Here is a 24487-nt window from a genome sequence, read left to right as displayed (position 1 = left end):
GTATTTACCTAATCTAGTCAAGACCCCTGTTTCAGTGGTTATGATGCAGAAATACTGTATTTTTGTAGCTTTCAGATGCAATTTCCCAATGTATATACAAATAGTGGGACCTGGTGATCAAAGCTAGAGCAGAGCTCAATAGTTTGGACACTTGCCTAAAGAAACAAACTGCCTATAATATGGTGGAGCTCTAATGTAACTTGATGTCATCTATATTTGTCATGCTTTCTCTCACAGAGGAAGAAGTGCACATCTGGTGATGAACTTGTTTTGCAAGCAATTTGGATCAAAGTATAATTGCTTATGGTGCATGCCTGCCAGAGCTGCTGTGTGCTAGCCTTACTTAGGGAACATTTGTTTCAAAAATGAGGAGCTTCCAGCAAGTTCAGTGCTCTCGCCGGCAGTTGTGTTCTTTGCAACTGAGCGGACTTCCCTCAGTACTGTTCCTCCAGCATGCTGTTAAAGAATGTTAATAACAAGTGACAGAAGAAAGCTATTGCTTTCCTACAGGCTGTGTTATAGCTTGTCATCAGAGCAGTGGTAGCTGTTCTTGATATTTTCAGGTAGGGAGTTTTAGTCTGAGATTTGCATTGTTAAAAGCACAATTACTGCAATCTGTCTAGTAAGCTGTTGGTGTTAAATTATGAGTCTTCCTGAAATGTGTAGGCATTAGGGTCTTAAAAGTCATTATCCCAAGTGCTAAGTGAACTTGCTAATTAGTTCGTAAAAGTTAAACTACCAAATGAGTGCCGTACCATCAACTTATGCACTTTGTGTTGAGTAGCATGTAGGCCTAGTAATGTCTAGTATTCTACAAATAAGTGAATGTAACTGAACAATCAAACTGATTGAGCGAATTCACATGTAACTTGTTTTCCAGTTATTTAGGAACACACATGGAATTTGCAGATGTCCCATATCTTACTGGGACAGTGAATTAAGCTGTTGTCACTACAGTGATGAAACACTTGCCAATACTGACGCTATTTTGAAAGGGCTTTACATTTAGACTGGGCCCATCCTAGTAAGAACTTCAGATATGTCATGAGCATAAACCAAACTGAATGTAAAGCATGTGTGAACAACTGAAATTAAACTTGTTACTTCCCAGGCATGCCTTAGGGTATTGAGGAGGATATGGGCAGCATGTCTTAACCACAGCATTTAGCTCCTTTCAGAGCTGTCAGGCTTTCAAAAAATGAACTCCTTAATGAGGAAGAACTTGGAAAAGATAGGATATATCAAAATGCAATTAATAACGTACTGTAGTCTTTTTGAAGACTGGCTAGTAAAATATTGGTTCAAGCCATTAGTGAAGACAGAACACTGCTTTATTTGTGGAAACTAAATTGGAAAGCTTTTTTCTGAAAGTATGACTTGCCTTCTGTATTCTTTCTAAAGTTTGTAGAAATTATCTGTGAAGACATGCAGCTAAGCATGAGGGTAAAAGATCTGCACTGAACTTGTCTGTCTCCTGCAGTCCTTCCAGTCTTTCATGTCAGTGTCTGATGTTTATGTAGCTGTTTACCTCTGCCTGCAGAGACCTATGGGAACAAAAGGAAAAGGGAAATAACTGGTACCCAGGCTCTCCTGTTTTCAATATTAGTATACAAAGTATTGCAGATGAGGTTGCCTGGAAAGTGTAATGCAGACAAACTTGCAGGATATCTGCGGTGGTGTGACCTGGCTTTGTATGGCGTATCAGACAGTCATGGTATTTGTGACTTAAAGGTAAAGTATCAGTTACAGACATAGTATCTTTGAAGCTAGTTTTAGAGCAGTACACACTAAATAACTAGTTCTCCATGAGAACTGAAGTACAAGGGCATTGGGATGTCACCAATAGTCTTAAGGATGAAAAATACATTTTTATCTATCCTTTTGTAGGAGGCGGTAGAGAAATATGATGAAGTAGTACACAACTTGGAATTTGCCAAGGAGCTTCAGAAGACTTTTTCAGGACTTAGCCAAGATGTAAGTATAAAATGTTTTTCCCTGTACTGTTAGGAGGTAACTGAAGTTTATGCTAGTTTTCTGATGGCTACTGTTATATGCCAATATGCAGAATACTAGCAAGTTTCTCTCTTGGAACTTGAGGGGACAATGTGCTTAAACTGTGTGGAGTAGTGAGTACAGCAGAGCAAATGTTGACAATTTTGTGTGCTACTGACCTCCATGATACCATTATTCACTGTGTACCTCTAAGAGTTTGTGCTTAAGTAAATTGGGTCATTGGAATCAGCTGTTTGAGATTACTCCAGTTCATCTAGCTTTGAAACTGTTAACCATCTTGCTGGTAGCTTGTGCCTGATGTGGTCTCATCCCCTGTATAGGTGCAGACTGGCAGGGGAGCAGCTCTACTGGAAAGGACATGCAGGTCCTTGTGTGCAGCAGGCAAAGTAAATGAAGTGTATCCCTAGAACAGTAAAGGCTGGACTTAAATTGAGGACTTGAATTAAGGAGAACTGATTATTTGGGACTTATTAACCAGTCATGTCTTTTTCTGGTCACTTGGTACAAAAAGGCTATAGGTGAACTTCAGTGAGTTCAGTGGTGGGCTCTGGAACAGCTGGGGCCTGGAAGATGAGACCTGTCAAGAGAGCCTGGAAGGCTTGTTGGGCCTGGTGATGGGAAGGCTTGGCAGGAGATAGTGTTACTTTCAGCTGCTAAGGAGATTACTGAATGGGTGGAGCCAGGGTTTTCGGTGAGGGATGTATTATGAGAAGGAATGATCTTAAACTGAAAAAGTAGTTTCCAGCTAGGTGGAAAATGGTCACTCTGAGGACAGTTGAATACTAGAGCAGGCTGCCCAAAGAACTAGTAAACTCTGTTCTTGGATCTTTTCAAGACCTGACTACACAAAGCTTTAAGCAATCTGGTCTTGATTCAGTGTAGCCTTTGTGCTGGAGGCTGGGCTAGATGACATCCTAAGATCCCTTCCAAACTGAATGTTTTGATGTTTCCAGTGATGGAGAGTGCTGGGGTTAAATCACTTTGGTTTCAGTGAGAAGTACAGAAGTACAGTCTCTTTTTAACAAAGCTTGTGGAGTTTGCAACTTACTCAGCTGTAGTTGGCTCTATGGTAAATCACAGATTTAGTGCTTTATTTAGGCCTTTATACAGGGTTTGAAGCACTACACACTTTTTATGCAAGCAAGTGTTGTATCTTTGGAAAAACTGGTCTCTTGGCTCAAGCAAATACTACCCTTGTGAAAAGATTTGATCCAAGGTAGAGCTGGGCATGCTAAACATGATTAGTCACTGCTCTGGCATTGTTTCACTGCATTCTTACAGAATGCTGAAGGACTGGTAAAATGGTTTGTCTTGGTGTTGACTGAGACCCAAACAATTTTGCTAGAGAGGCTTTTCTTGTATATGTAGTAATTCCAGGTAGTGCAGTAAATCTCTTAAAGCACTATGTGAGCAGAGGTTTAAAAGCCTTTTCAGCAGCATTGCTGCTTTGGGTTCCCTCAGTCATTGTATGGTGAACACAGAAAGTACTGTGCCGAATGTCAAAACTTGAATTGCTTTCTATTGCTTTCCTCTGTAGCTACCCATAAAATATCAGAAATGAACGATTGTGACCCAGTGTATCTTTCTGTAGGTGCTTTTAGTAATCCAGCATTAACTTATACCAGTTCATGTTTGTTCTTGAACTTATGCTATATTTAAAGGCTTAACCCACTTTGTTTTTTCCTTGGCTCTAATTGTAACAGTATGGATTCTACAGCCAATACCTATTACTGGAACACTAGGGGTTTTGCTGGCAACAGCATCCTTACAGTGCCTTCTAGAAAACTAAATTTTCATGTTATTGCAAACAATTCAGATACCCCATACTGAGGCACTTAAATTCTGCAGTTACTTGGATAGCTTCTGTTGCATGATTCGATTAGTACATGATAAACTTCCCCTCAAATGTGTCAGGGCTGTGTATGTTCTGTGACTTGTTGTTGCTTATTTAATGAGTGCTTCAGTCTTCTGCCAACAGAAATAAGACTGAGGGTTTTGCTGTATCATTTAAATTCGAGTATTTGAAAGTGAAGAGGCAGTTGTTTTACTAGGAGAAATTTAGACAACTTCTGCATCACTAAATTAACATGATAAATTTTAAAGGTCAGCTAGGCTTGGTTTTGTGTGTTGGTATTATAATAATTCCTTATATTCAGTTGTAAAAGCTGTTACAAAAAAGCAACTAGCAGGCATAATCAGGATCTAAATATTATAAAGGCATATCACAAGTCAAGCTACCATTATCCAGTTTTACTGAAAGCTAGATGTGTAGAGAATTAGAGGATAAATGGGGAGTTCAGCCAAGATCTTTCAAGCTCCTCCTCTGGAAATGTGAGAGTTAGGAACTTTTATCTAACCAAAATTAATAGTTGTTTTGATCAAGGTAGAATGATCAATACTACAACTCGATATGTTTTATCCTAGAATCCTGTTACTAAACCATTGTGTTTAACTGTTGACTTCATGTGTTGAAATAGCTGCTGAAAGCCCAAAGGAAAGCCCAGAGGAGGGAGAGTCTGTTGAAGCTTGAAGCAGAGAAGAAAAAACTGCGTACAATACTTCAAGTCCAGTATGTGCTACAGAATTTCACTCAAGAGCATGTTCAGAAAGATTTCAAAGGTGGTATGAATGGTGCAATATACTTGCCTTCTAAAGAACTAGACTACCTCATAAGATTTGCAAAACTGACATGTCCAGAAAGAAATGAGAACTTGAGGTAAGTTTAGGATTTGTCTAATTGGTATGCTTTGTTCGTTACACTAAATGTCCTGTTTGACACTGCCACGTCTTGAAATATTATGCTTTGGGACACTACACTAATTAAAATTCTGTTCTTTAGTCTGAGACTAGGAATGTAGCAGATTTGCCTTACTCTAAACACTAAAAGCTGCCGTAATTACAGCCTCAGTTGTGTGTGAGCTACATACAAGCTCTGCCATCTTATTTTTCCCTGTGGGGTTGAGGGGAGATAGTCCAAAACTGTTATAAGCAGCGAGGCTGGTGATGTGCTGCTTCCCTGAGGTCTCACTGTTCATGAAGTGAAAAACGTGCAGTAAACACAGAACTGTTCTATATTCCATTCACCTGATAATCCAGATATGCTTCTTTATTCTGAAGGAATATAAGGTGGTACTCCTGAGGCTCTACTGCTGTTAGCTTCAAAGTAGTTTCAAAAATTGAGTGTTTGATACCTCTGCACAGTCGTGCATTTTAAGGTAACTGGTTGTCAACAGATATATTGTATATAAGTACTAACTGGGCACCATGCTTGTACTATGATGGCTTATGCTTAGCATGACAGCCTGTTTGTTAAAATATTGTAGTAGAACTTTATATATGGAAAAAGTAGTTATTAGGTGCTAAGTTGAAACACTTTTTGGGTAAGAGTATTTAAATGTGACTTAAGTTCCTAAAACTTCTAATCACTTCTCATATACTAAATTTGCCTAATCTTTGCTCTTAACTTCTAAAGAACAGCTGCTTTTTAAAAGATACACAATAGGAGTCTCTGATCCCAGTGATAAATTTTTCTAGCTTATTCTCATTGTATTACACTTCTACAAGAAGTTTGTCTGGAGTGGGTGAGGTGGATCGTGGACCTATGTCAAAGTTTCTCAATAACTAAGAGTGGTGGGAGCTGTTGGTGGTTGACCCTGCACATGTGCATCCAATAAACAAGGTGATCAGCTGATAAACAGCAGTTTCCCTGTCTGGCTTGGAATGAAGTCCAACCATATGGTCTTGTGGAGTAGTGCTAGGCTCTCTAATTTGTCTTAATTGCCAACAAAAACTTGCATTTACTAGGTTAAATCATGTAGAGATACGGATGAATCACTTTCAATAGTGGATCAAGGGCTTAGGATTCAGTCTGTAGACAGCCTTTATTTGGAAAGCTAAACATCAGTGTCTTAATGACTAGTATTGGGATACTGGAACACTTGATTTTGACTGATTCTACCTGGTAAAACTGTCATTTGTTTCAGTGTTGAAGACCAGATGGAACAATCATCTCTCTACTTCTGGGACCTTCTAGAAGGAAGTGAGAAACCTGTGGTTGGAACAACATGTGAGTATCTCATCTACAGAAAAACTTAGATGTGAAATTTGTGTGCTGGTTAAATATTTTAAAAACAGTGAATATATGTGGAAGGTTACTGCATTAAGCACTTTCAAATGCTTTGCAACTTAGTTATCCATGGATGAACTACTGTTTTTCCTAAGTACTAGGTGCAGATCAATAACAGTATGGCATGCTTTCTTTTCCAGGTAAAGACTTACTGTACCAATGTACTAGCACGTTTGTGAGCAATAATGATGGTAGTAATTCAAAAGCTGATGCATGTATACCTTACAGAACCAGCAGTGGGAAGCTTTTTGGATAGTTATGTGCAAACGGGTTAAGATGGGAACACTGTTCCCAGCCACAAAATGCTTAGAGTATACTGATGTGTATTACAAAGCTGCTTTGGTCCCAGGCTGAAGATCCCACAGCACTGAAGATCCTCTGCTGTAGGAATTCCAGCCTTAGACCTGTTGTCTGACTAATAGCATGCTAAGGAAAGGAGCTTGCTGTGATCTAACCAGGCAGAATGCAGTTTTTTTGACCTGTTGCAAGTGTCCTTACTTCTCAAATGCCAAAATCTGTGGGACTGTACGTATTCTTCTGTGTATGGCTTAATTTCAAAAGCCCTAGTTGTAAGCCAACATGAACATATGTTGCTATTTAGAACTTGCTTGTGAGAAACAGTGCTTACTTGAGTGTCTTTCCTATTGCAAATAGACCTTGCTTGTCCTGTTTACTCTGGTGTTGTAATGGCTGTGTGGCAGTAATCTTTCATTTGTCATTGACAATGTTGTTGAAACGGTTAGACCAGAGCACTAGTGTACCCTACCTAACTTCCACATACAGATAGCTGAACTAACAACAAAGTGTTAACACTTATCATAGTTCTGGACAAAGTGCAAGCTGGCCTTGTATTGCTACAGGCTGGTAACTTTAGCCTTATATCTGTTGACATGAATTCATAGTTGCCTAGTTATCTTGGACTTGTAATAAACTCTTGTAGTGTTTTGGCTATCATCTAAACTGCTATTTTGTCAGTATCTATATCCCATCCCTTTAGTGTCAGTCTTGCATCCTTTTGTGCACAAGCTACATTTTGGATAAAGCTGTTATGACTTCGCATTCATTGCCTTGGAAGACACTTTATAGATACTAAGTTCTAGCTACTATTCTTGTTCCATACAGTTGTCACTGGAAGGAGTGATTTCTAACTGAATATTTTTCCTGTTCTCAAGGCTGCCTTGTCTCCAGCTCCTCTGAAACAATTTCTAGTATCACTGCTACTTATGAGGTATTCACTCTCTAAGCTGCTGTCTCCTTTATGCAAAAAGGAGTAAGCTGGACAGTGCTTCTCAGGGTACACATGTTTGTCTTCAACCATGTCAGCTTTGACTTTCTGAAACTTCAGAGGATTAAGTTCAGTCTGGATCAGTCTCTTGCTTTCTCCCTCCCTGCTTGTTTTTGCAGTGAACTTTTTCTTCTGAGACTTGCCATTCTATCACTGGGAAGAGTGTCTTGTTAGGGCAGTTCTATAGTGACTTTGTTTAGCTTTACCTGTGCTGCAGTCTGTACAAGCTTTTAGTATAAGTGCTGGCTAGCTTACAGATGGTCTCCCACATGCTCAGAAAGGGGTTTATTTACGAAGTGCCTCAGTGTTTACCTTGTGTATACTTAAACACAAGCTGCAGGTCTTACCTCTGGATTGCAAAGATGTTCTTGGTTGTAATATAAAGCAGTTTAACAAGTACTTAAACATTTTATTCCTATAACTCAGTAAGATGTGTGAACTTGGAGAAATTGTAATCTGTATAAAAGAGAAAGGAGTCTTGATCTGAAAATCTGAAATTATAGGGTATTCAGATTACATGTATTCGTCTCATGGATTTTTACTTTTCAGATAAACACATGAAGGACCTGTTATCCAAACTTCTAGACTCTGGCTACTTTGAAAGTATTCCAACTCCTCGCACCAGTATACCAGTAAAAGAATTGGAAGAAGAAGTAAATAGAAAATCTGAGAGAACAAGACAGATGTCAAAAGGAGAGTCTGTCAAAGAACCAGGTGGAGTATTACAGGGTTCAATTTCTGTATCATAATGTTGGGATAAGCTTGAACTGAGCATTGACTTTGCATAGCTTGATGAGCAATCTAATCCTGTGCTGTAACTTATAATGTAGTAACTAAGTAGGGCTTGCAGCCCTATTCTGGCTAATATTGTAGAAAAGTCTAATTCACAGTAACAGGATGTTTTTGCCTTCTGAGCAAGTATCAATGTTCATGTGATGTGAGAATTACAACAACCAAATTATGGATACTACAAAATGCCTCTTGCTTAATGCTAAACTTCTGCAAATGTAAAACCAAATCAGAAAATAAAGGCTTGTCTGAAAATAGTATGTTGAATGACAAGCTGAGATTTCAGAATATACGGTTTAGTAATTGGCACTACTATTTAAATAGTTAGACTTGCTACTGTTTGGTCTGCCTTTATGCATTTGATCAGTTGAAACAAATTAACATCCTTTCTCTAGAATCCATTATGGAGCTTATGAAGTCTGAAATACAGCCACAGGAGGTAAGATACTCCACCGCTAATTGCTTTCCCTTATATTATGATCTAGCAGAAACATAACTGCACTTCTGCAGCCCCTTTTTTTAAACTTAAAGGGAGCCTGAACAGCAACTTAAATGTTGCTTTAGGTAGGGAGTGTTAAAGACTTGGTTGCATTTCTCTTTCTAACCCCAAATTTATGGCTTCTGTGGGATATTTTGGGATAAGTGGGGCAGGATGACATGAAGCAGTGTAGCACTTTAATGCTCTGGCACTTTCCGGAATAAACCAAAGCATCAGCTGTTAGAGTGGAAACACACTGATCTTTTGTGTACTATGGGATAGAGAAAATACACATCTACTAAAGCTGTCTATAAAAGCTAAGCTTATTGCAGTAAGCTTGATACTGGTGGGGTTGAGAACGATGTAGTTATCGCTCTGCTTTCAGAAAAGTAGGTATCACAAGACATTATGCACTTAGGGGTGTGTAGACCTGTTTCAACAGCTCTTCAGACTCCTGATTTAAGTACTCGAGCTTCAACTGGCAATAGCCTAAAAACTATTAGACTTGGTTCAAAGGGTGGGGGAGGGGTGTCCTGTTGTAAGTGGAAGCGCTGGTTCTTAAAAGGCTGAATCCCAGTTTCCCAGGTATCCCACTAGAGGGTGTACTCTAGAACAAGTTTTTGTAACCTACTGGTAACAACACTTGTTACCTGACTCTAAAGCTCTTCTGGTGACTTGTCAGAAAAATCTCAGCCTGTGAGCCTTGTACATTTTTCACTTCATATATTTACTTCCTGTTTGACGAAGTGGTAACTTGGGAAAACTTCAGGACATCTTCAATGAACTCTTACTGACAGTAAACACAGCCTGGAGTTGAAGTCCAGTGGTACTAAATCTGAGAATCTAGTGAATTTTTTAGTGTTTAAACTCCATTAAAAATGAGGGCTCTACTTGGTTGCTGGCCCAAAGATTCTGGGGGAGATGATGCTGCAATGCTTAGCAGTATGTCTACTAATATAGTACCACAGCACTTTAGATACATAGGAGGAGAGCTACCTTTGTAAAAATCACAATTCAACTTGATATTGTTACTGCCTAGGAGCATCCTTTAGGATAAGGGTAATAGATTCACTCAGCTCAAGTATGTTTCACATGTGCTGTTCAAGACTGATGCTTCTGTGGCATGCCAAGCAAAGCTAGCCTGCAGTGTTGTAGGATTAAAGCCATGACTGGCCACATATTTTCTATGGCTAGTGCTTAAGTTGTCTAGGCTCTGCCTTTAGTCAGAAATTTTCAGTAGCTGGCTGACCTAACTTAACTGACCTGAACTGTAGTAGCAAAATGTTTTCTTGGGAGCCATTAAGTTTCTCTGGTCTATATAGTTTCTCAACAGGCGTTATTTGCCTGAAGCAGAATACTCTGTCAAGAAGAAGCCAGAAGAGCCCAAATCTTGGGAAGCTGAGTGTGCTAGAAAGCAAGAACCTCCAAAGTCCTGGGAAATGCTTGTTGATATTGAAGAGCAGGAACAGAAGCAGAAACAAGAGACCTTAAAGCCTTGGGAAGCTCGTGTTAGGCAGCAAGAACAAAAAAGACCAGATTCTCCAAAGCCTTGGGAAGCTCGTGTTAAAGAGGAACAGAAGCGTGAGTCTACAAAACCTTGGGAGGCCCGTGTTGAGGAGGAAGAACAGAAGAAGCAAGAAGCTGCAAAGGCCTGGGTAGGACGTGTCCGAGAGGAGCAGGAGTCTCCCAAACCTTGGGTAGCAAAGGTTAGGGAAGAGCAGGACCAGAAGAAACAGGAATTGCCTAAGCCATGGGTAGCAAAGGTTAGGGAAGAGCAGGAACAGAAAAAGCAGGAATCCCCAAAACCTTGGGTAACCAAAGTTAAGGAAGAACCACAGCAAAAGCAGGAATCTCCAAAACCTTGGGTAACCCAGACTAGGGAGCAACCAGAGCAAAAGAAGCCAGAGCCTGTGAAATCATGGGAAATGCCTGTTAGGGAAGAGCCAGAGCAAAAGAAGCAGGAGCCTGTGAAGGCTTGGGCTGCACATGTTAGGGAGGAGCCAGAACAAAAGAAGCAGGAGACTCGAGAGGCTTGGGAAAAAGCTGACAGGCAGCAGCAAGTGTCATCACAGCAGTTACAGAACCCTCCGAAGTCCTGGGGAGCTGCAAGTATTGGGCCAAAGGAGCAGATGGGGCCAAAGAAGTTTGATATGGAGCCCAAAGAAGTGAGTTGGCATATGTAGTATTACCTGTCATAAGCTTTTGACACTGGTGTACGGGACTAAAGCTACCTATTAGCAGAGGCTTTATAAGGTACATTTTGTAGGCCTGTATTTAGTCCTATTTCGTTCTTTCTTGGGGGAAATAATTCTGGCAGTTAAACTTTATATTTGAGTGGCAAGATGGTCTGCTCTGCTTTTTACATCAACATGGTATTGCTGTGTTTGAGCCTTGAATAAGTGCTTTATGCATAAGACAGAAGAATTAACTTAATTCATCCCTAGCTATTGGTTGTGTCCACTGTTATCAGTACAAAGCAGGTATGACTCATCCAGGGATCAAATACTTTGTCTGTGGCTGCATGCAAATAGCACTTCAGTAATTTTTTAGGCTTTTGATTAAAATAGCTGCTGATTCAAGAGATCTAACATCTAGATGAAGCAATACCAACTGTACAGGGGCTTAAATATGTATTTCCAGATGAATGCATAAACCATACTGCTGTCCTGGAGAGTCTAACAATAGCATAGCTTTTTCAGAAATGTGAAATGAAAGCTATTGCAGTGCTTACAGCTGAGCAGGCTGCTAGCCTCTGGTTACATTACCTTTTCTCACCTGTGCTTGAGTAGCAACTATTCTGATAACCGTAAAACTAGATAACTGAACTGTGCTTTGTCTACCATCTTATGTTAAGAGCAGTGACTTCAAGAAGAAAATAGGGGGAATTCAGCAATTCTTGTACGCAATGTTGTCAGCACTGTCTTGTCTCTGCAAGAAAGCAGAAATCAATTCATTCCATATTACTTATAGCAAATGATTAAGCTTAAAACTTTCCAGTAAACTTGGCATAACTGAAAAATGGATGTTCTTGTGCCTAGAAGCGGGAGCGTAAACAGAAGGTAGAATACGAGACTAAAAGAGTATGTAACATGCAGCACTGGGTAACAGTGGGATTAAGGTGTTTCAGCTTGATCCATCTTTACACTCGAGCTGAGTAGAATCTTGTGTCCACTAGTGGTGGTGGTACAGGTATGAAATGTGGTTGCCTCAACTAAGTAACTCTGAGCACAAGTAGGTGTTGTACACCCAACTCTGCATACTATCTGAACTATGGGAATAGTCTCAAGCACTTTAAAATGCTTTTGAATTTCTGGTGTCAGATTACTTTAAAGCTTAAATGCAAGGTGCTTCCTAACGAGATGGGGCTCTTATTTTTATATAGGATGGACAGATGGATGGCTTAAGTGGTGGACAAAACTTTGATGCAGTAAGGAAAAAGGAGGGTCTCCAGTCAGCTGGAGAAACTTGCAGACTGCCTAGGAGTCTTCATAGCAATGTGCAGGTGTGCATATCAGCAATATTAAATTAAATGTTGGAATGTGGTGGTGGTGTAAGCTGATTGCTGGATTAAGTAAACAAAGCATATTTGTAAAGTGTTCAAACTTGGATTTACATAGACCGTAGTGAAATGGCTTTATTTTTGCTTGGTAGCTGTTGACAAATACAATTTTGATATTAGTATTGAGTAAGTAGAAAATAGTGTAGTGTCAATGTAACTAACATTATTTTTTAATAAAATTGGTTATGAATCTTTGACTTGAGGCACATATGAAGAACAACTAAAATCATATTGAACTTTTTGGGTAATGAAATTTCTCTTGCCTTTGCCTCTTCCTTTTTCATATAAGCAATCTTGTGCAATAGCTGCAACAATTTCACTCCCAAGGAGAATATGTAAGTGACTTTGTGCAGGGATGTAGGCATGGTAGATAAAACGCCTATGTTGCTGCTGCCCTCTGGAGCTGAAATTAATCTTTCTTTACTCCCTGAAACAACTGTTAGAGCTTTGAGATCTTTTTAACAAACCACTAGGGTTTTAGATCTTAAAATATGCTTATTTAACTTCAGAAGTTGTGCCTATTGTAGAGTGAGCTGATGTGCAGGCCTGTCAAACTGTTGTTCTATGTAAATGTTTGCAACCTGTGGACCAGCAAACTTGGTTAGAGCTGAATTTGTGGCCTGCTATGTGAAAGTGAAAGTTTAGCTTGCTCTGTCATCCAGTGCCACTTAATTTTTATACCTGCTATGAGTAGAAAGTAAAAGTTAATTGTATATCTGCATGGCACAGCTGGAAATTACTGTTGTGATTACAGCTTAGGTAGCACCTTTCCAGCTTACTTATTACTCCACAGGTAACAAACCTAAAGAAGAATTGGGAGTCCTGTATCATAGAATGGAGCTTTACTAGTATGTGAGGTGGTTGAAATGTATGTTAGTGTTATGTGTAAGTAGACCTTTAGTCTGTAAAAATGAAAATTGAGCTTTAACAAGTTACCTATATATTGGTAGTCTGGCTAGTAAAACTCCAAAGTGGTCAGTGTACCTTTATGTTGACCTATTTGCAGTGGTTTAACAGGCCCTAAAACAAATTCTAGGTATTTCTACTCCAGTTTGAGTTGGTTCTCTAGGCATATATCAAAACAGTTTCTGCTGAGTGCATAAATAGTATTGAAGGTTAAATTTTAGAAACATATTGTTATGGCAAGTAAGGCCCTAAACTTACCAGGGCTGTGTAAAACTCTAACCTGAATGTTAGAGTTGAACCACTGATGTTAAGTGATCTCAGCATATATGTTTGATGTGAGCTGGTCTAACAGGTTACTAAACTCAGAATCTGCTACCAGCCTGTAATGACTTCCAGAAACAGCATCTAACACTAGGCTAGAGAGAAAACTTGGTGTAAAACCATCTTAAGGATGTCAAGTACCTGCTGTTTTTCAAAGCATCTCATTTTATAAAGGCATAAAACCTGAAATTACTTTAACTTCCTGATACTTTTTTTGTATATATTCTGTATTGCACTTGAATATTTGAGTTTTGAATACCTTGAGTACCAGCAAAACAGCAATTCAGTGTGAGATAACTTCACTATAGCTGCTTCGGGCTGGTGTGTTTTAATATATGCAGGAACTAGAAAATAACTTCTACAGAGTGGAGAGTCTCGGTGTTTCAATCCTGGCTTAAAGCCATGTAACTCGCTATGCTTGGCTCTTCTGGTTGAAGTAAAGAATGTTACCAGCATCATGCACAGAGTATAAGCTGGGGAAGGCAATGAAGACTTTAACAAATTGTAAAAGTATACAGAAGATTGTATCATCTTTGTAACCACAAGTGAAACAGGGCAGTCTCTTTGGCTTCCACGCTCTTGAGGCTGGTTTTACTTGTCTAACGTACAAGTCCAACTTATGTAGCTAGTGGACAATTTTAATATCTTCAGATGCTACCAGACTTGACCTGGTTAGGTGACTTAAAGGTGAAAAGCTTGTTATCCATTTGCAAACATTCAGAACCAGTTTGCTAGTGTACTTGTGTCTTAGTAAACTGTAGTTAGGAGGAAGAGGGTAATAGAAGCATTAATCAGTTCAACCTGTAATGGATTTACCATAACAGCATGTGTTAAGATTAACCCTGCTTGTAAGTCAGGGATAATAGTGATGGACAGGAAGATTCAGATTGCTACTAATTAATCTACAACTTGCTGTGATTTAACTTTATTCAGCTGTATCTTTTGTCCTGCTCTTAGATCCTTCATAGCTTTAGCTCCTGTTTGTTATTGGAAACTATACAGCAATATAAACTTGCATAGTCACTGTTAAAGGTAGTGCTTCTGCATCAGGAAATCTAAGATGGAGTAGCACAAAGGTGCACTCTTCCAGCTCTAGAATAAAGTAAAACTTCTCACAGCTCAACAAGTAGTTACTGTTTGGGCCATAAATATTGGATAGAAATGGAGTCTTCTAGAGTTAATGATGTACTGCATGTACATGGACTATGCTTTGTGAAGCTCACTAAATCCTGCAAGCTTCTTCCCTGTGCATGCTATTGGAGTTTTTGCAAATGCTAGTGATCAGTTTCATGTGACTGTTGAAGAAATGCAAGAGGCTTCTTGGGCTTGTTGTCCTAAAACTGGATGAAGAGCTTTTTATCAATTTCTTCTGAATTTAGTGAGACAGATGTCATGATGCATACCCTTCTGCCATATAGTCAAATTACTTCATACAAATACTCAAACTATACTGCTGTACGGTGTATTGAAGTAGTAACCTTCTTTCAGAAAAACAGATGTTTATACTGTAGGAAAGTAAAAGCTTTCACATGTTCTTGTGTGTCTCAACACTTGAGCCTGTTGAAATAATGCAAATACATTTATCTATGCAGCTAGAGAAAAGCAAATTGAAGACATGAAGTAAGTGCAGCAAAGCTTTAGAGAACTGATAAAAATTATGGTTTTAAAATACTTAAAGGAAGCCTGTTTCTTCCCCAAGCTGCTTTCAAAGGATATGTTAGACTATCTAGACAGTCTTAATATTATTGTCACTATGTAAGTAACAGGACTTGTACTATTCGAGGAGTTTACAATCATGATTTTCCTGACTCCTTAGACTTGCCTATTTTGTGACAATATTTTTTTCTTTCAAAGTGAAGTGAGAACCAGTTGTATGAACTGTTAAGGGACAATCTGAAACAGTCAAGGAGTTCTAATGCACCATAGAAGTCCTTATTTAGCTAAAAAGTTAAGCTCCCCCATGGGATCCTAGGTGTATTTTTCATGCCAAACATTTTTTTGCAGGAGCTGGTGCATTAAGACTGTCTGGCTTATTAGTGAAAGCACTTTGGTCTAATCCTGAATAACCTGCTTGCAACGTATCTCTTAAGTGCAGTTTCTTAATGTCTGGAAATGCCATCCTAAAAAGATCTGTACTTCTTGGTGTGGGCTCTACTGGGAGAAAGTACGCTTTAAACCTTCAGTTATGCAGCTTTGATTTAAGTTTGTTCTGGTCTTCAACTTAAATATGTGGGTTTCCTTAGATGGAGGTGCCTAATCTAGCACTAAATGCTGGCAATTTGCTGTTTTCTGTACGTTTGACTAAGAAATTAAGTGAACTAATTCTGTTGCTTAACTAGTTGTGGCAACAGTAAGCTGATGTTTTTTTAACAAAATGAAAGCTTGGTTCAGGAAATATCAATAACAGCACAGAATTCCTTGACCCATGGTATCTGACACCTCTAAGTTGCTTTGGAAGTTTATTGGATAAGGTAGCTTGTCTTGTTTCCAGTATTGGATTTAATATTTTTTCCTTATTAGGTGCCTAAACTTGCACATCAGCCAGCTGCAGAATTTTGCTCTACTTCAACTCTTCCAAAAGATCCAGTATTGAGAAGGGAAAAACTTCAGGATCTGATGACTCAGATACAAGGGACTTACAACTTCATGCAAGTATGTTTTTCTCTGTAGCACAAAGCTTCAGTTCCTACTGGATTAGGGAAAACAATATTAACAATGCATGTTTGCATTGAGTAAATTAATCTAGCTCTAATTAACAGCAAGTTGTCTCATGTATTTCCTTTGTATCTAGGGTTTAATTTTTTCTCCCAACCAATGACTTTTTTTTTCAAAAGGAGTCCATTCTGGATTTTGATAAAGCTTCACCAAGTGCCATTGGTTCATCCCAACCGCCTTCAGTTACTCCTGCAAGTAGTCCTGTAGGTAGGTAATACTGTAACTTGTGTATAAGATCTTTGTAAATGCTAACAGGGTTTGCTTGGGCTGTAGATCAGTAGGTATTGGGAAGACAGCTTGTCTAATTATGAAGAATACCAATGTCTAATCTAAAAAAGGCAGCTCGAGCCTCTTCCCTGCTTTTTTGTTGCTGGTGGTGGTTTCAGTTAGTGTTATCTGCCTGGAAATGGAATGCTCGTATAATCATTGACTGGCATGTGCATATGAACCCAGCATGCAGAACTGACATGCTCTATCTGTGTAACAAACTTCTCTAGATGTGGTGTGGATATAGACACAAGGTGTGAATGAGCTCAGGATAAAGCAGTTTTCTAGCTACACTTAGAAAACTGGAACTTTCTGCAAAGGGCTGTACTAAGAAAATGTTTGGGTGGCTCTTGGGCTGTAAAACACAATTAACCAATTCTAAATATTTAATGTTTTAATCTGGAAAGTGGATATCTCTTGTGGTAGAATACTTTTATTCACTCAATACCTGTCTTCAACAAGGGAACTGAAGTTTGGCTTACTGATGCCAAGTCTAAATATTTGCAGTGCACACACTGAAAAGCATGCATCTTCTTATACCAAATGTTTCAAAAAGTAGAACTGCACACTGAAACTACATTTAGTGTTGGAATTTAAAAGTAAATGTTGCTTAACATTTTTTTACAGCTTCAAAAGAACAGAAACTGCCAAGTCAGAGTGATTTTCTTCAACAGCCCCTTCAAGTAAGTTAGAACTGTCCTGAAGAGGCAGAGCTGTAGCCAAGGAATGATACAGAGGTTATTTACTAGACTTTAATTGTTTTTCTTGTCAGTAGTTTTGTAACGGATTTCATATAACTTAGTAACTTGCAAGTCTAAGATCACTCAAATGCTGACAAAGTTGGCTGCTCTTCTGCTTGAAAAGTAGCAACAAATACTTGGAATTTTGTGAAGTAAAATGAATGTTGAAGACATGCTGACATAGTTTGAATATTTAATCCATAGATTCAACTCATAGCTAAGCTGCATGCAGAAGAACATGCTGCTGCTTTCCTAGGTAGTGCATGTCTTCATATTTGAGATCCTCACTTATGGCAGAGGGACAGTGTCTCAATCTTTAGCAGCCATGGTTAAGTGAACCTTAAATTCATTCACTGTGCTTGCACGTCTTGCCACTTTGGCTTGTAAATAGGTTTCCTTGCTGCTAACAAGAATTCCTAGGAAACTGGTCAAAGCACTTCACCTCCTGCCTTATTCTGAGGTTTACTTTGAAATGCCCCAGTGTGGGTTTCGGTGAAATGCAACGTTTAAGGTAATCTTTCAAAACCTTACCTCTTTTCTTTGTGCAAGGCTGCTCCTTCATCCATGACATTGCATGGTTCAAATACTTCCCTAGCATCTGCTGATCAGGCTCTTTCTGGCTCTGAAACTGAAGACTTGGTGGCATCGCAGACACCGCAGGTAATATACCCTGGGATATCACTGGCATTCAGAGATGTCTTAACAGAAGGCTGTGGTGAGGCCTCTCCTGAATAACTATGCTTGAACAACATACAGGGACAGAATGCCAAGTAACAATAGTATAGCTGACATTATGGAATACTTGAAGGTTGGGAAAACTTTCCTAATAATGCATAATGCAAAGTGAACAGTCTGCCCCTTGAAATGGGAAGGCTGTGGGATGAAAAAAGTGTGGTGCACATTCTTGTGGGAACATATGAGCAGCATAAATATTTGCTTTGGTTACAGTGTAGAATACTCCCTCTAATGACAAAACAGTGGATGCATGAGTTGGGATGGATATTGTTATGAAATAGCAGACTTCTGTGTAAGCTGAAGACTGAGATGTGTTCTCTCAAGCATTAACTGAAGAAATACTGGGAATCTGACTTAGTGGTGTTCAGCCAAGACCTCAAACTTGCTTAACTGTAATTATGTGCAGTTAAATCTTCAACTAGCATTCAAATATTGGTTAGAGCTGAAAATAGTGTTTCTACTTATGCAGATCACTTTTAAAGATCTTTTGCTGAGTGTTGCTGTGTTTAGAAACACAGTTGGCTTTTTTCCTCTTGAACTCTCTAATACAGTGTATATAGATTATAATGGAGAGATGTTCATGCTTTTAAAACATTTTTGTTGCATGTACATGCTATCAGTATACTGTATGCATAGCATTTACTCTATCCTTTAATGTACTACATAGTTGAACAGTCCTGATCGGGATATTGTAGTCTTGCTGTCTCTTGAAGCAATAGTTTTGGCCTGGTTCTTGACACCTTCTCTTCACTTCAACAGTGTCATAAGACTTGTTGGGCTGACAAGGATTGACTTTTGCTATTTAATATGCATCCAGAAGATTTGTGCTGTGTTATAATGTAGAACATCTTATTTAGTAGTGTTCTGAGTTTTTTGCAAACTTATTGTTTGGAATTAGGGTTGCTTATGCCCAGCACACCTCCACTCCCTTAAGCCTGAAATGTGGTGTTTTGTCTTCTCCAGTGCAGTTTCTTGTGGAAAGCAGTAGATAAGCTTTGTTTGGTCTCAGCCCAACCAGGGAATACACAGTGACAGTGCACTCTCCTGGTATGCAAGTGCATGCCAGATCTGTCTGATCTGTCTGTGATGGTATACATAGTGAGAATGGGACCGGGGTTTAGCCCTAGGCTGTGTATCTAAGTATAAGCAACTCTTAAAGTTAGCATTACAAGTGTGAGTCAAAGATAGAATATGAAAAGCTTGCAAAAGCAAGCAAAAGTTTGGCTCTGAAGCTATGTTCAACAGAGTTTACCAGAAGCCTAACGTTAGAGATGTCTTTCTGTGTAATTTAATGAGAAAGCTATGTGTCAGACTTCACTGTAAATAACTGCTTGAAGCAATCTACAGTTCACCTGACTTTGCAGGGCTAGCTGTACAACCTCTTGTGTAAGAAGGGTGATCCAAGTCTGAATCTAAAGCTAAGTACTTGAAGATTTTGAGTGAGATTAATATTAGTATGTTTACTTTGGACTTAATGTTTATCGTGGTCTTTCAAGATCCACTTGTTTAAATTTATATACTGGTATGTCGTAGCTCTAGCAGAACTTTGTGCTTCCTGCAATACTACTTGTAATAGCAGGTACATATACGGTTTCTTCTAGGCATCAGCATCACTTTCTCAAGAGACTGAGAAATTTACATCTCAGCCACTGTATCAGACAAGTTCACGTATTTCTGAGCCACTGATACCCAAAAAGATTGAAATTGCCCAGGTGAGCTATCATGAATACAGGTGAGGATAAACATTGATTGCTTAAATGTCTAAAGCCTTACATTCCTTTTGACTTCTGATTCCTATAAATATTGGTATCCTAAATTAACACTTCATTTTGCCATCTGCACAGATGAGACTTAATGCTGGTTAATACTTTGTCTGGACAGCTCAGCTTTGTTTCTAATCTGAAACATGATTGAGAGGGGAAAAAATCAAACCCCTAAACTTCCTGAGTTCCTTTAGAAAGGAGAAGTCAATTTTAATATCAGCCAGACAATAATCTTCCAATAAATAGAACAGCAGGCATTATCAGTTTCCTTAGTGGTAGAAAAATACCTAATGTCCCTTTATTGTGAAATTATTACAATGAGTGGTATGTATAGTAGCTCATAGGCACACTTCTCTGAATCAGCAGAGATTGCAATAGAAGTACTGTTTGCTGAGGATGCACAGCAAAATTTTAAATTGTAAGCAAAAGCTATTTTGTAGCTCTACTGTGTCCAAATGTCATCCTGTAGAAACTGCTGACTTCTGTCAGTCTAGGCTTTAGAACATATTAACTGCTTCTGTTACTGCCTGATAACTATCAAGTGACCTTTCATTACACTTATTCTTGCCTCAGGCAACTATTCCCCTCCCAAGTGAGCCACAGTCACCGTTGCCTACTTCAAGCACCTCCATATCACCAGTGCCACCAGCGCAAAGCTTTCAGTCTCCTCCAGCAAGTAGCAGTTCTGTCACAATAACAGCAGCTCCCTTTCAGGCTATGCAGACTGTAAGTATGCAACTTGAGGCCACAGAAGAATAATTGATGGTGATGGTAATGCTAATAACTTGGTCCTAATACTGGGTAGCTGGCTTCTCTTAATATAGTACAGAACTTGATAGATCATTATGATGTTTTAATGCTAAAAAACCTAGTTTAGTAAGTTAGAACCCTGCTTCTCCAGTGCTGTCAGAACTTAAAACAGATCGTCTTAAGAACAGAGGTCCTGGTTTTGCTCTGTATAATCCCAAAACCTAATACTGGGATATCTTAGTAGCCTCAAGGAACTAAAAAGGGAGAAGTGAGACCTGAAATAAGCAGACTTATAGGTGTGCCCCAGAGTAAAGTTCATTATGCTTAAACTGTTCTTAAGCATAAATTTCAAATAGACTGCAGAGGAGAGAGGGAATTCTGAAGTATATAGCTGTTAGGACTAAAAGCTTTCTAAAGCCTGAACTGATCTTGCTGCTTTTTAAAGAGTTTGCTTTAGTGAGGTAAAACTAAACTCCACTGGAATAATGGAAAATGTGTCCTTGATAGGTTATTAAGCTACACCAGTCTATCTTGTTAACAAGTACTCAATATAGATATCGAGGGAATAGTCCACACAGACTGAGTGGCATTTCTTGCAAATAGATACTATTTTTTTCAGGCTGTACATCATTACTAATGTTCTCTAACATTACTACCATTGCTGCTGTCTAGTAATCTGCAGTGCAAGTTTAGACTGACTTGGAGGATGGATCTCCATTTAGTTGTTAATATTCCCTTCCTTGTACTTAGTCAGACTACTCTTCTGATGTCTTCTGAAGGTGTTGGAAACATTCATTTAATATTCTTGCTTAAAAGTGGTGATTGAGATTCTCCAAAAGCATTCTATTTCAACAAATGTAGCAGTGCAGTTCCACAACTTGCTTGGACAATCTGAATCTTGCAGTATTGAGATGTATATAGTAGGATTTTGTGGAAGAAGGTAGCTAACAGCCTTTCAGAGCACAGGAATTAAGAACTAAAATACCTATGACATCCTGATGTGGTCTGTAGTAAATTACTATATGACTCCTTGGTTTTTTGTATTTGTAGAACAGTCCTCAAAGGTATAGAATTTTAATATACATTTTAAATAATGCAAGTGGTGGCAGGGAGGCTGTTCTTTCTAAGCCAGATCTATTTAAATTATGCCAAGTGGCTAGGTGGTGACTTCTCATGAAAGTGGAGAAATAGCAGCATGCTATCTATTAAGGAATCCACAGTCTTTTTGGGGACCCAGTCTATAAGAAGCATCTGTCATGATATAAATATGGAGTCTTGGTTTCAGTCATTCTGATTATATCTGAATGTAGTGTCCAGAGTGCTTTTGATCATAACAGTACCACCGAAAGCTCACTTGAATGAATGCTGTGGTGTTTCCAGGCATATTAAATGTTCAAGATTTTTCTTGGGATTTGTGGGTCAAACTGGCAGACAGTCACTAAATTGCTAGGATGTTAATTCCTCTTGTGGTAGCAGTCTAACTTTGTAGTACAGGGTTTTCTTTCTACATTGCTTAGATTCTCATTGCTGCCAAGCAGACGCAGCCACTGGGTTTCAGTAGGTAGCCAGAAGTCAGATAGTTCCTTGCCAAATAGCGGTAGTAGTGACAGTAATGGAAGCATCTGCTTACATGTCCTCAGATGTCTGAACATCCTATTGCTGCCTTTGTGCTTATGAAAGTTTAAAGGCAGATCCCGCCTGTAGCCCTAGTCCTTGGAATTCTGCCTGTAACACTTGCTGTAGGAAAAAGTAGACCACTTGCTACAAATACTCCAGGATTTGGGTATTGATAGCCTGACTGCACAGCATCCTTAAATTTCTTTTAGGAAGAGGATTGCTTTGGATGACTTGGATTACTTCATCTGGTAAAATAAAAGACAGAATTTGTGTTTTATAAGGGGTCAAAATTTATACTTGACACCTCAGTATCACAAGGGGTTTCTCTCTCTTAGAGGCAGCACTTGGTTTCTTGACCCTGGAAAAAGTGTTCATTTCCCATTTTAATTATAGAGGCTTCTACAACTGGCAAGAATTGTCATGCTATGAAGCGTCCCTTGCAAGTACCTGTATTTTTGTCCTGGTCTGTCTTCAAACAGTTCATAGTCTTGGAAAATGGTCAGATACACCTCTGGACTCAGTATCAGTACTGCTGACAGGTCTTTATGTGAAATTTAGATTCTTTTTACTGAAAACAGACTTTTTTTCTCCCCGTTTGATCTTGATACTAGTTGTCACTTCTAACAGCATCAGTTCTGGTAACTTTGGATTATTGACTCTAAAGCAATAATAACTGGAGTGACTGAACTCTGGTTAGATTTAACTAACAGTAATATCTGTGTACCACCGTACTGCTCAGGCTATAATGTTAAACTTTGAATTACAAGTTGCTAGGTTACATATTTACTCCGAGGGAACCTAAAATGAGTAGGAAGTTAAGGCTCAATTTACCAAAGGGGCGAAAGCTGTCTAATAGGGTATTTGAGTGGATTGTAGTGTTGCATCAGGTTCCAAGATGTGTAAAGACCCAAATTCTTCCCATATCTCATCTCGGTATAGGCTGTCACAGCCATAGGTTAAAAGCTGTAGGACAGGTAGTCGGTGAATTCAAGAATGGATTTCCCTTAGAAGAAAAATAGCTTATGGCATGGCAGCTGTTCCATTGATCAAATTCAGTAGCTGTGTCAAGCTATGTTTCTTGGGTAGTAGCTACATAAACAGTATTAAGCTCTTTTACTAAGAGGGAAAAGGATGAAGTACAGTGTTCTTGATTATTTCTAAGAAATAGTTGATGTTCTGAAACTGATCTGGGTGTATGGATTTAAACCACAGTGTAGTAGGGTGGTGGCATTAGGCAGGGTTTAGCTGGTAGTGTTAAGCACTTGTCTTTAAACATGTTGTAGGTATTTAAAGTGAATGCACCACTGCCGCCACGTAAAGACCAGGAAATTAAAGAGGATTCTTCATATTCGGCAGGATATAACCAGAGTTTCTCTACAGCGAGTACACAGACTCCTCCTCAATGCCAGCTGCAGTCTTCTCATGTTGCTGAACAAACAACTCTTTCACAAGAATCTCTCTCTTCAGGTGAGAACTGTACTTGCATCTGTATTTCAAGTGGTCTTTAAAGATCTTCAGGTTATAGTAGTATTTTAATTCCCCAATGTGTGCTGTGAGTTGTAACTCAGTGAAATTCTTGAACACTTATGTAGCACCTGCTAACTTTAGGGTTACATCAGCTCTAATCTAGTTGACCGTATGGTAGGTAAACTTAATTTCAAAACTGCTAGCAGGATGAAAGGCTGCTTCAAACTGGTTTCTATACTAGTTCCATGGATGTGCCTGAATTTCCCAGCAGGTGGGAAATTCAGTCAGACAACTGTTTGCTTTGAATTGAAGCAACAATGAAATACTTACCAGAGACTAAGTTAATAGTTCTAAATAATAGTAGCGCTAGGAGTTGCTGAGTGCTAAATAAAGTTGGAATAAGCTTTCAGTCTTACCTGTGGAACACTAAACTTCTGTTAACTGTGGTCTTGAGCTCATTTATTCAATGTGAAACTGACCTGCTTGACATTCTGATACTGTGCCAGGTAAATTTATAAAGTTGTTGCTAAACTTGAAATGAAGCTAGCCCCTAAACATGCCCGAAACAGGTTCCGGGATGAAAGGAAGCTCAAAACTAGGGATCTGGATTTAAAAGACTATCTAACCAAGTGACTCAAGGTCATTAAAACTAGTTTTCTGCCAGAGAAATCTTCATGGGTATTATATTAGAAATAGACATATTGTGTGAAGTCAGTGAGACCTAAAAGATTAAGAGCTCCAGAGAATGAGTATACTTACATGTAGTCAGGAAAGCATTTGTAGCTTGAATGCTCCTTGTCATCACTGAGACTACAGGTGATCAACCTTCAACACAGTTTTTTGATGGAACATCATGATTTATTGATTAACCTTGTGCAGTTTTAAGCTTTTTGGATTGATGGAGTAATACAAAGTATGGGCCAGTGGAAGCACACTCATGGCTGCAAAGTCTGTAT

At 39.0% G+C, this 24487-nt stretch overlaps 1 protein-coding gene across 6 annotated transcripts in view; it reads left to right on the top strand.

The window, feature by feature from the left end:
* Positions 1-24487, top strand: part of CAPRIN2 (caprin family member 2) — a 34649-nt gene that overhangs the window by 5304 nt on the left and 4858 nt on the right. For 2 of the 6 annotated variants that reach the window (XM_040596202.1, XM_040596203.1), the window contains 14 exons: positions 1888-1974; positions 4491-4729; positions 5997-6079; positions 7974-8138; positions 8609-8652; positions 10014-10856; positions 12074-12193; positions 15998-16129; positions 16312-16399; positions 17087-17142; positions 17749-17859; positions 19536-19646; positions 20271-20423; positions 23348-23531. In XM_040596202.1, coding sequence (XP_040452136.1) covers positions 1888-1974; positions 4491-4729; positions 5997-6079; positions 7974-8138; positions 8609-8652; positions 10014-10856; positions 12074-12193; positions 15998-16129; positions 16312-16399; positions 17087-17142; positions 17749-17859; positions 19536-19646; positions 20271-20423; positions 23348-23531 — 2416 coding nt within the window. The remainder of the gene's footprint in view (positions 1-1887; positions 1975-4490; positions 4730-5996; positions 6080-7973; positions 8139-8608; positions 8653-10013; positions 10857-12073; positions 12194-15997; positions 16130-16311; positions 16400-17086; positions 17143-17748; positions 17860-19535; positions 19647-20270; positions 20424-23347; positions 23532-24487) is intronic. The other 4 variants (XM_040596207.1, XM_040596204.1, XM_040596205.1 and 1 more) reach the window with 3 other exon arrangements.

The sequence above is a fragment of the Falco naumanni genome, chromosome 5 (genome assembly GCF_017639655.2).
Source record: "Falco naumanni isolate bFalNau1 chromosome 5, bFalNau1.pat, whole genome shotgun sequence".
Lineage (NCBI taxonomy): Eukaryota > Metazoa > Chordata > Aves > Falconiformes > Falconidae > Falco > Falco naumanni.
The sequence above is the reverse complement of the archived record's forward strand: the minus strand, read 5'-3'. Positions and strand labels throughout refer to the sequence as shown.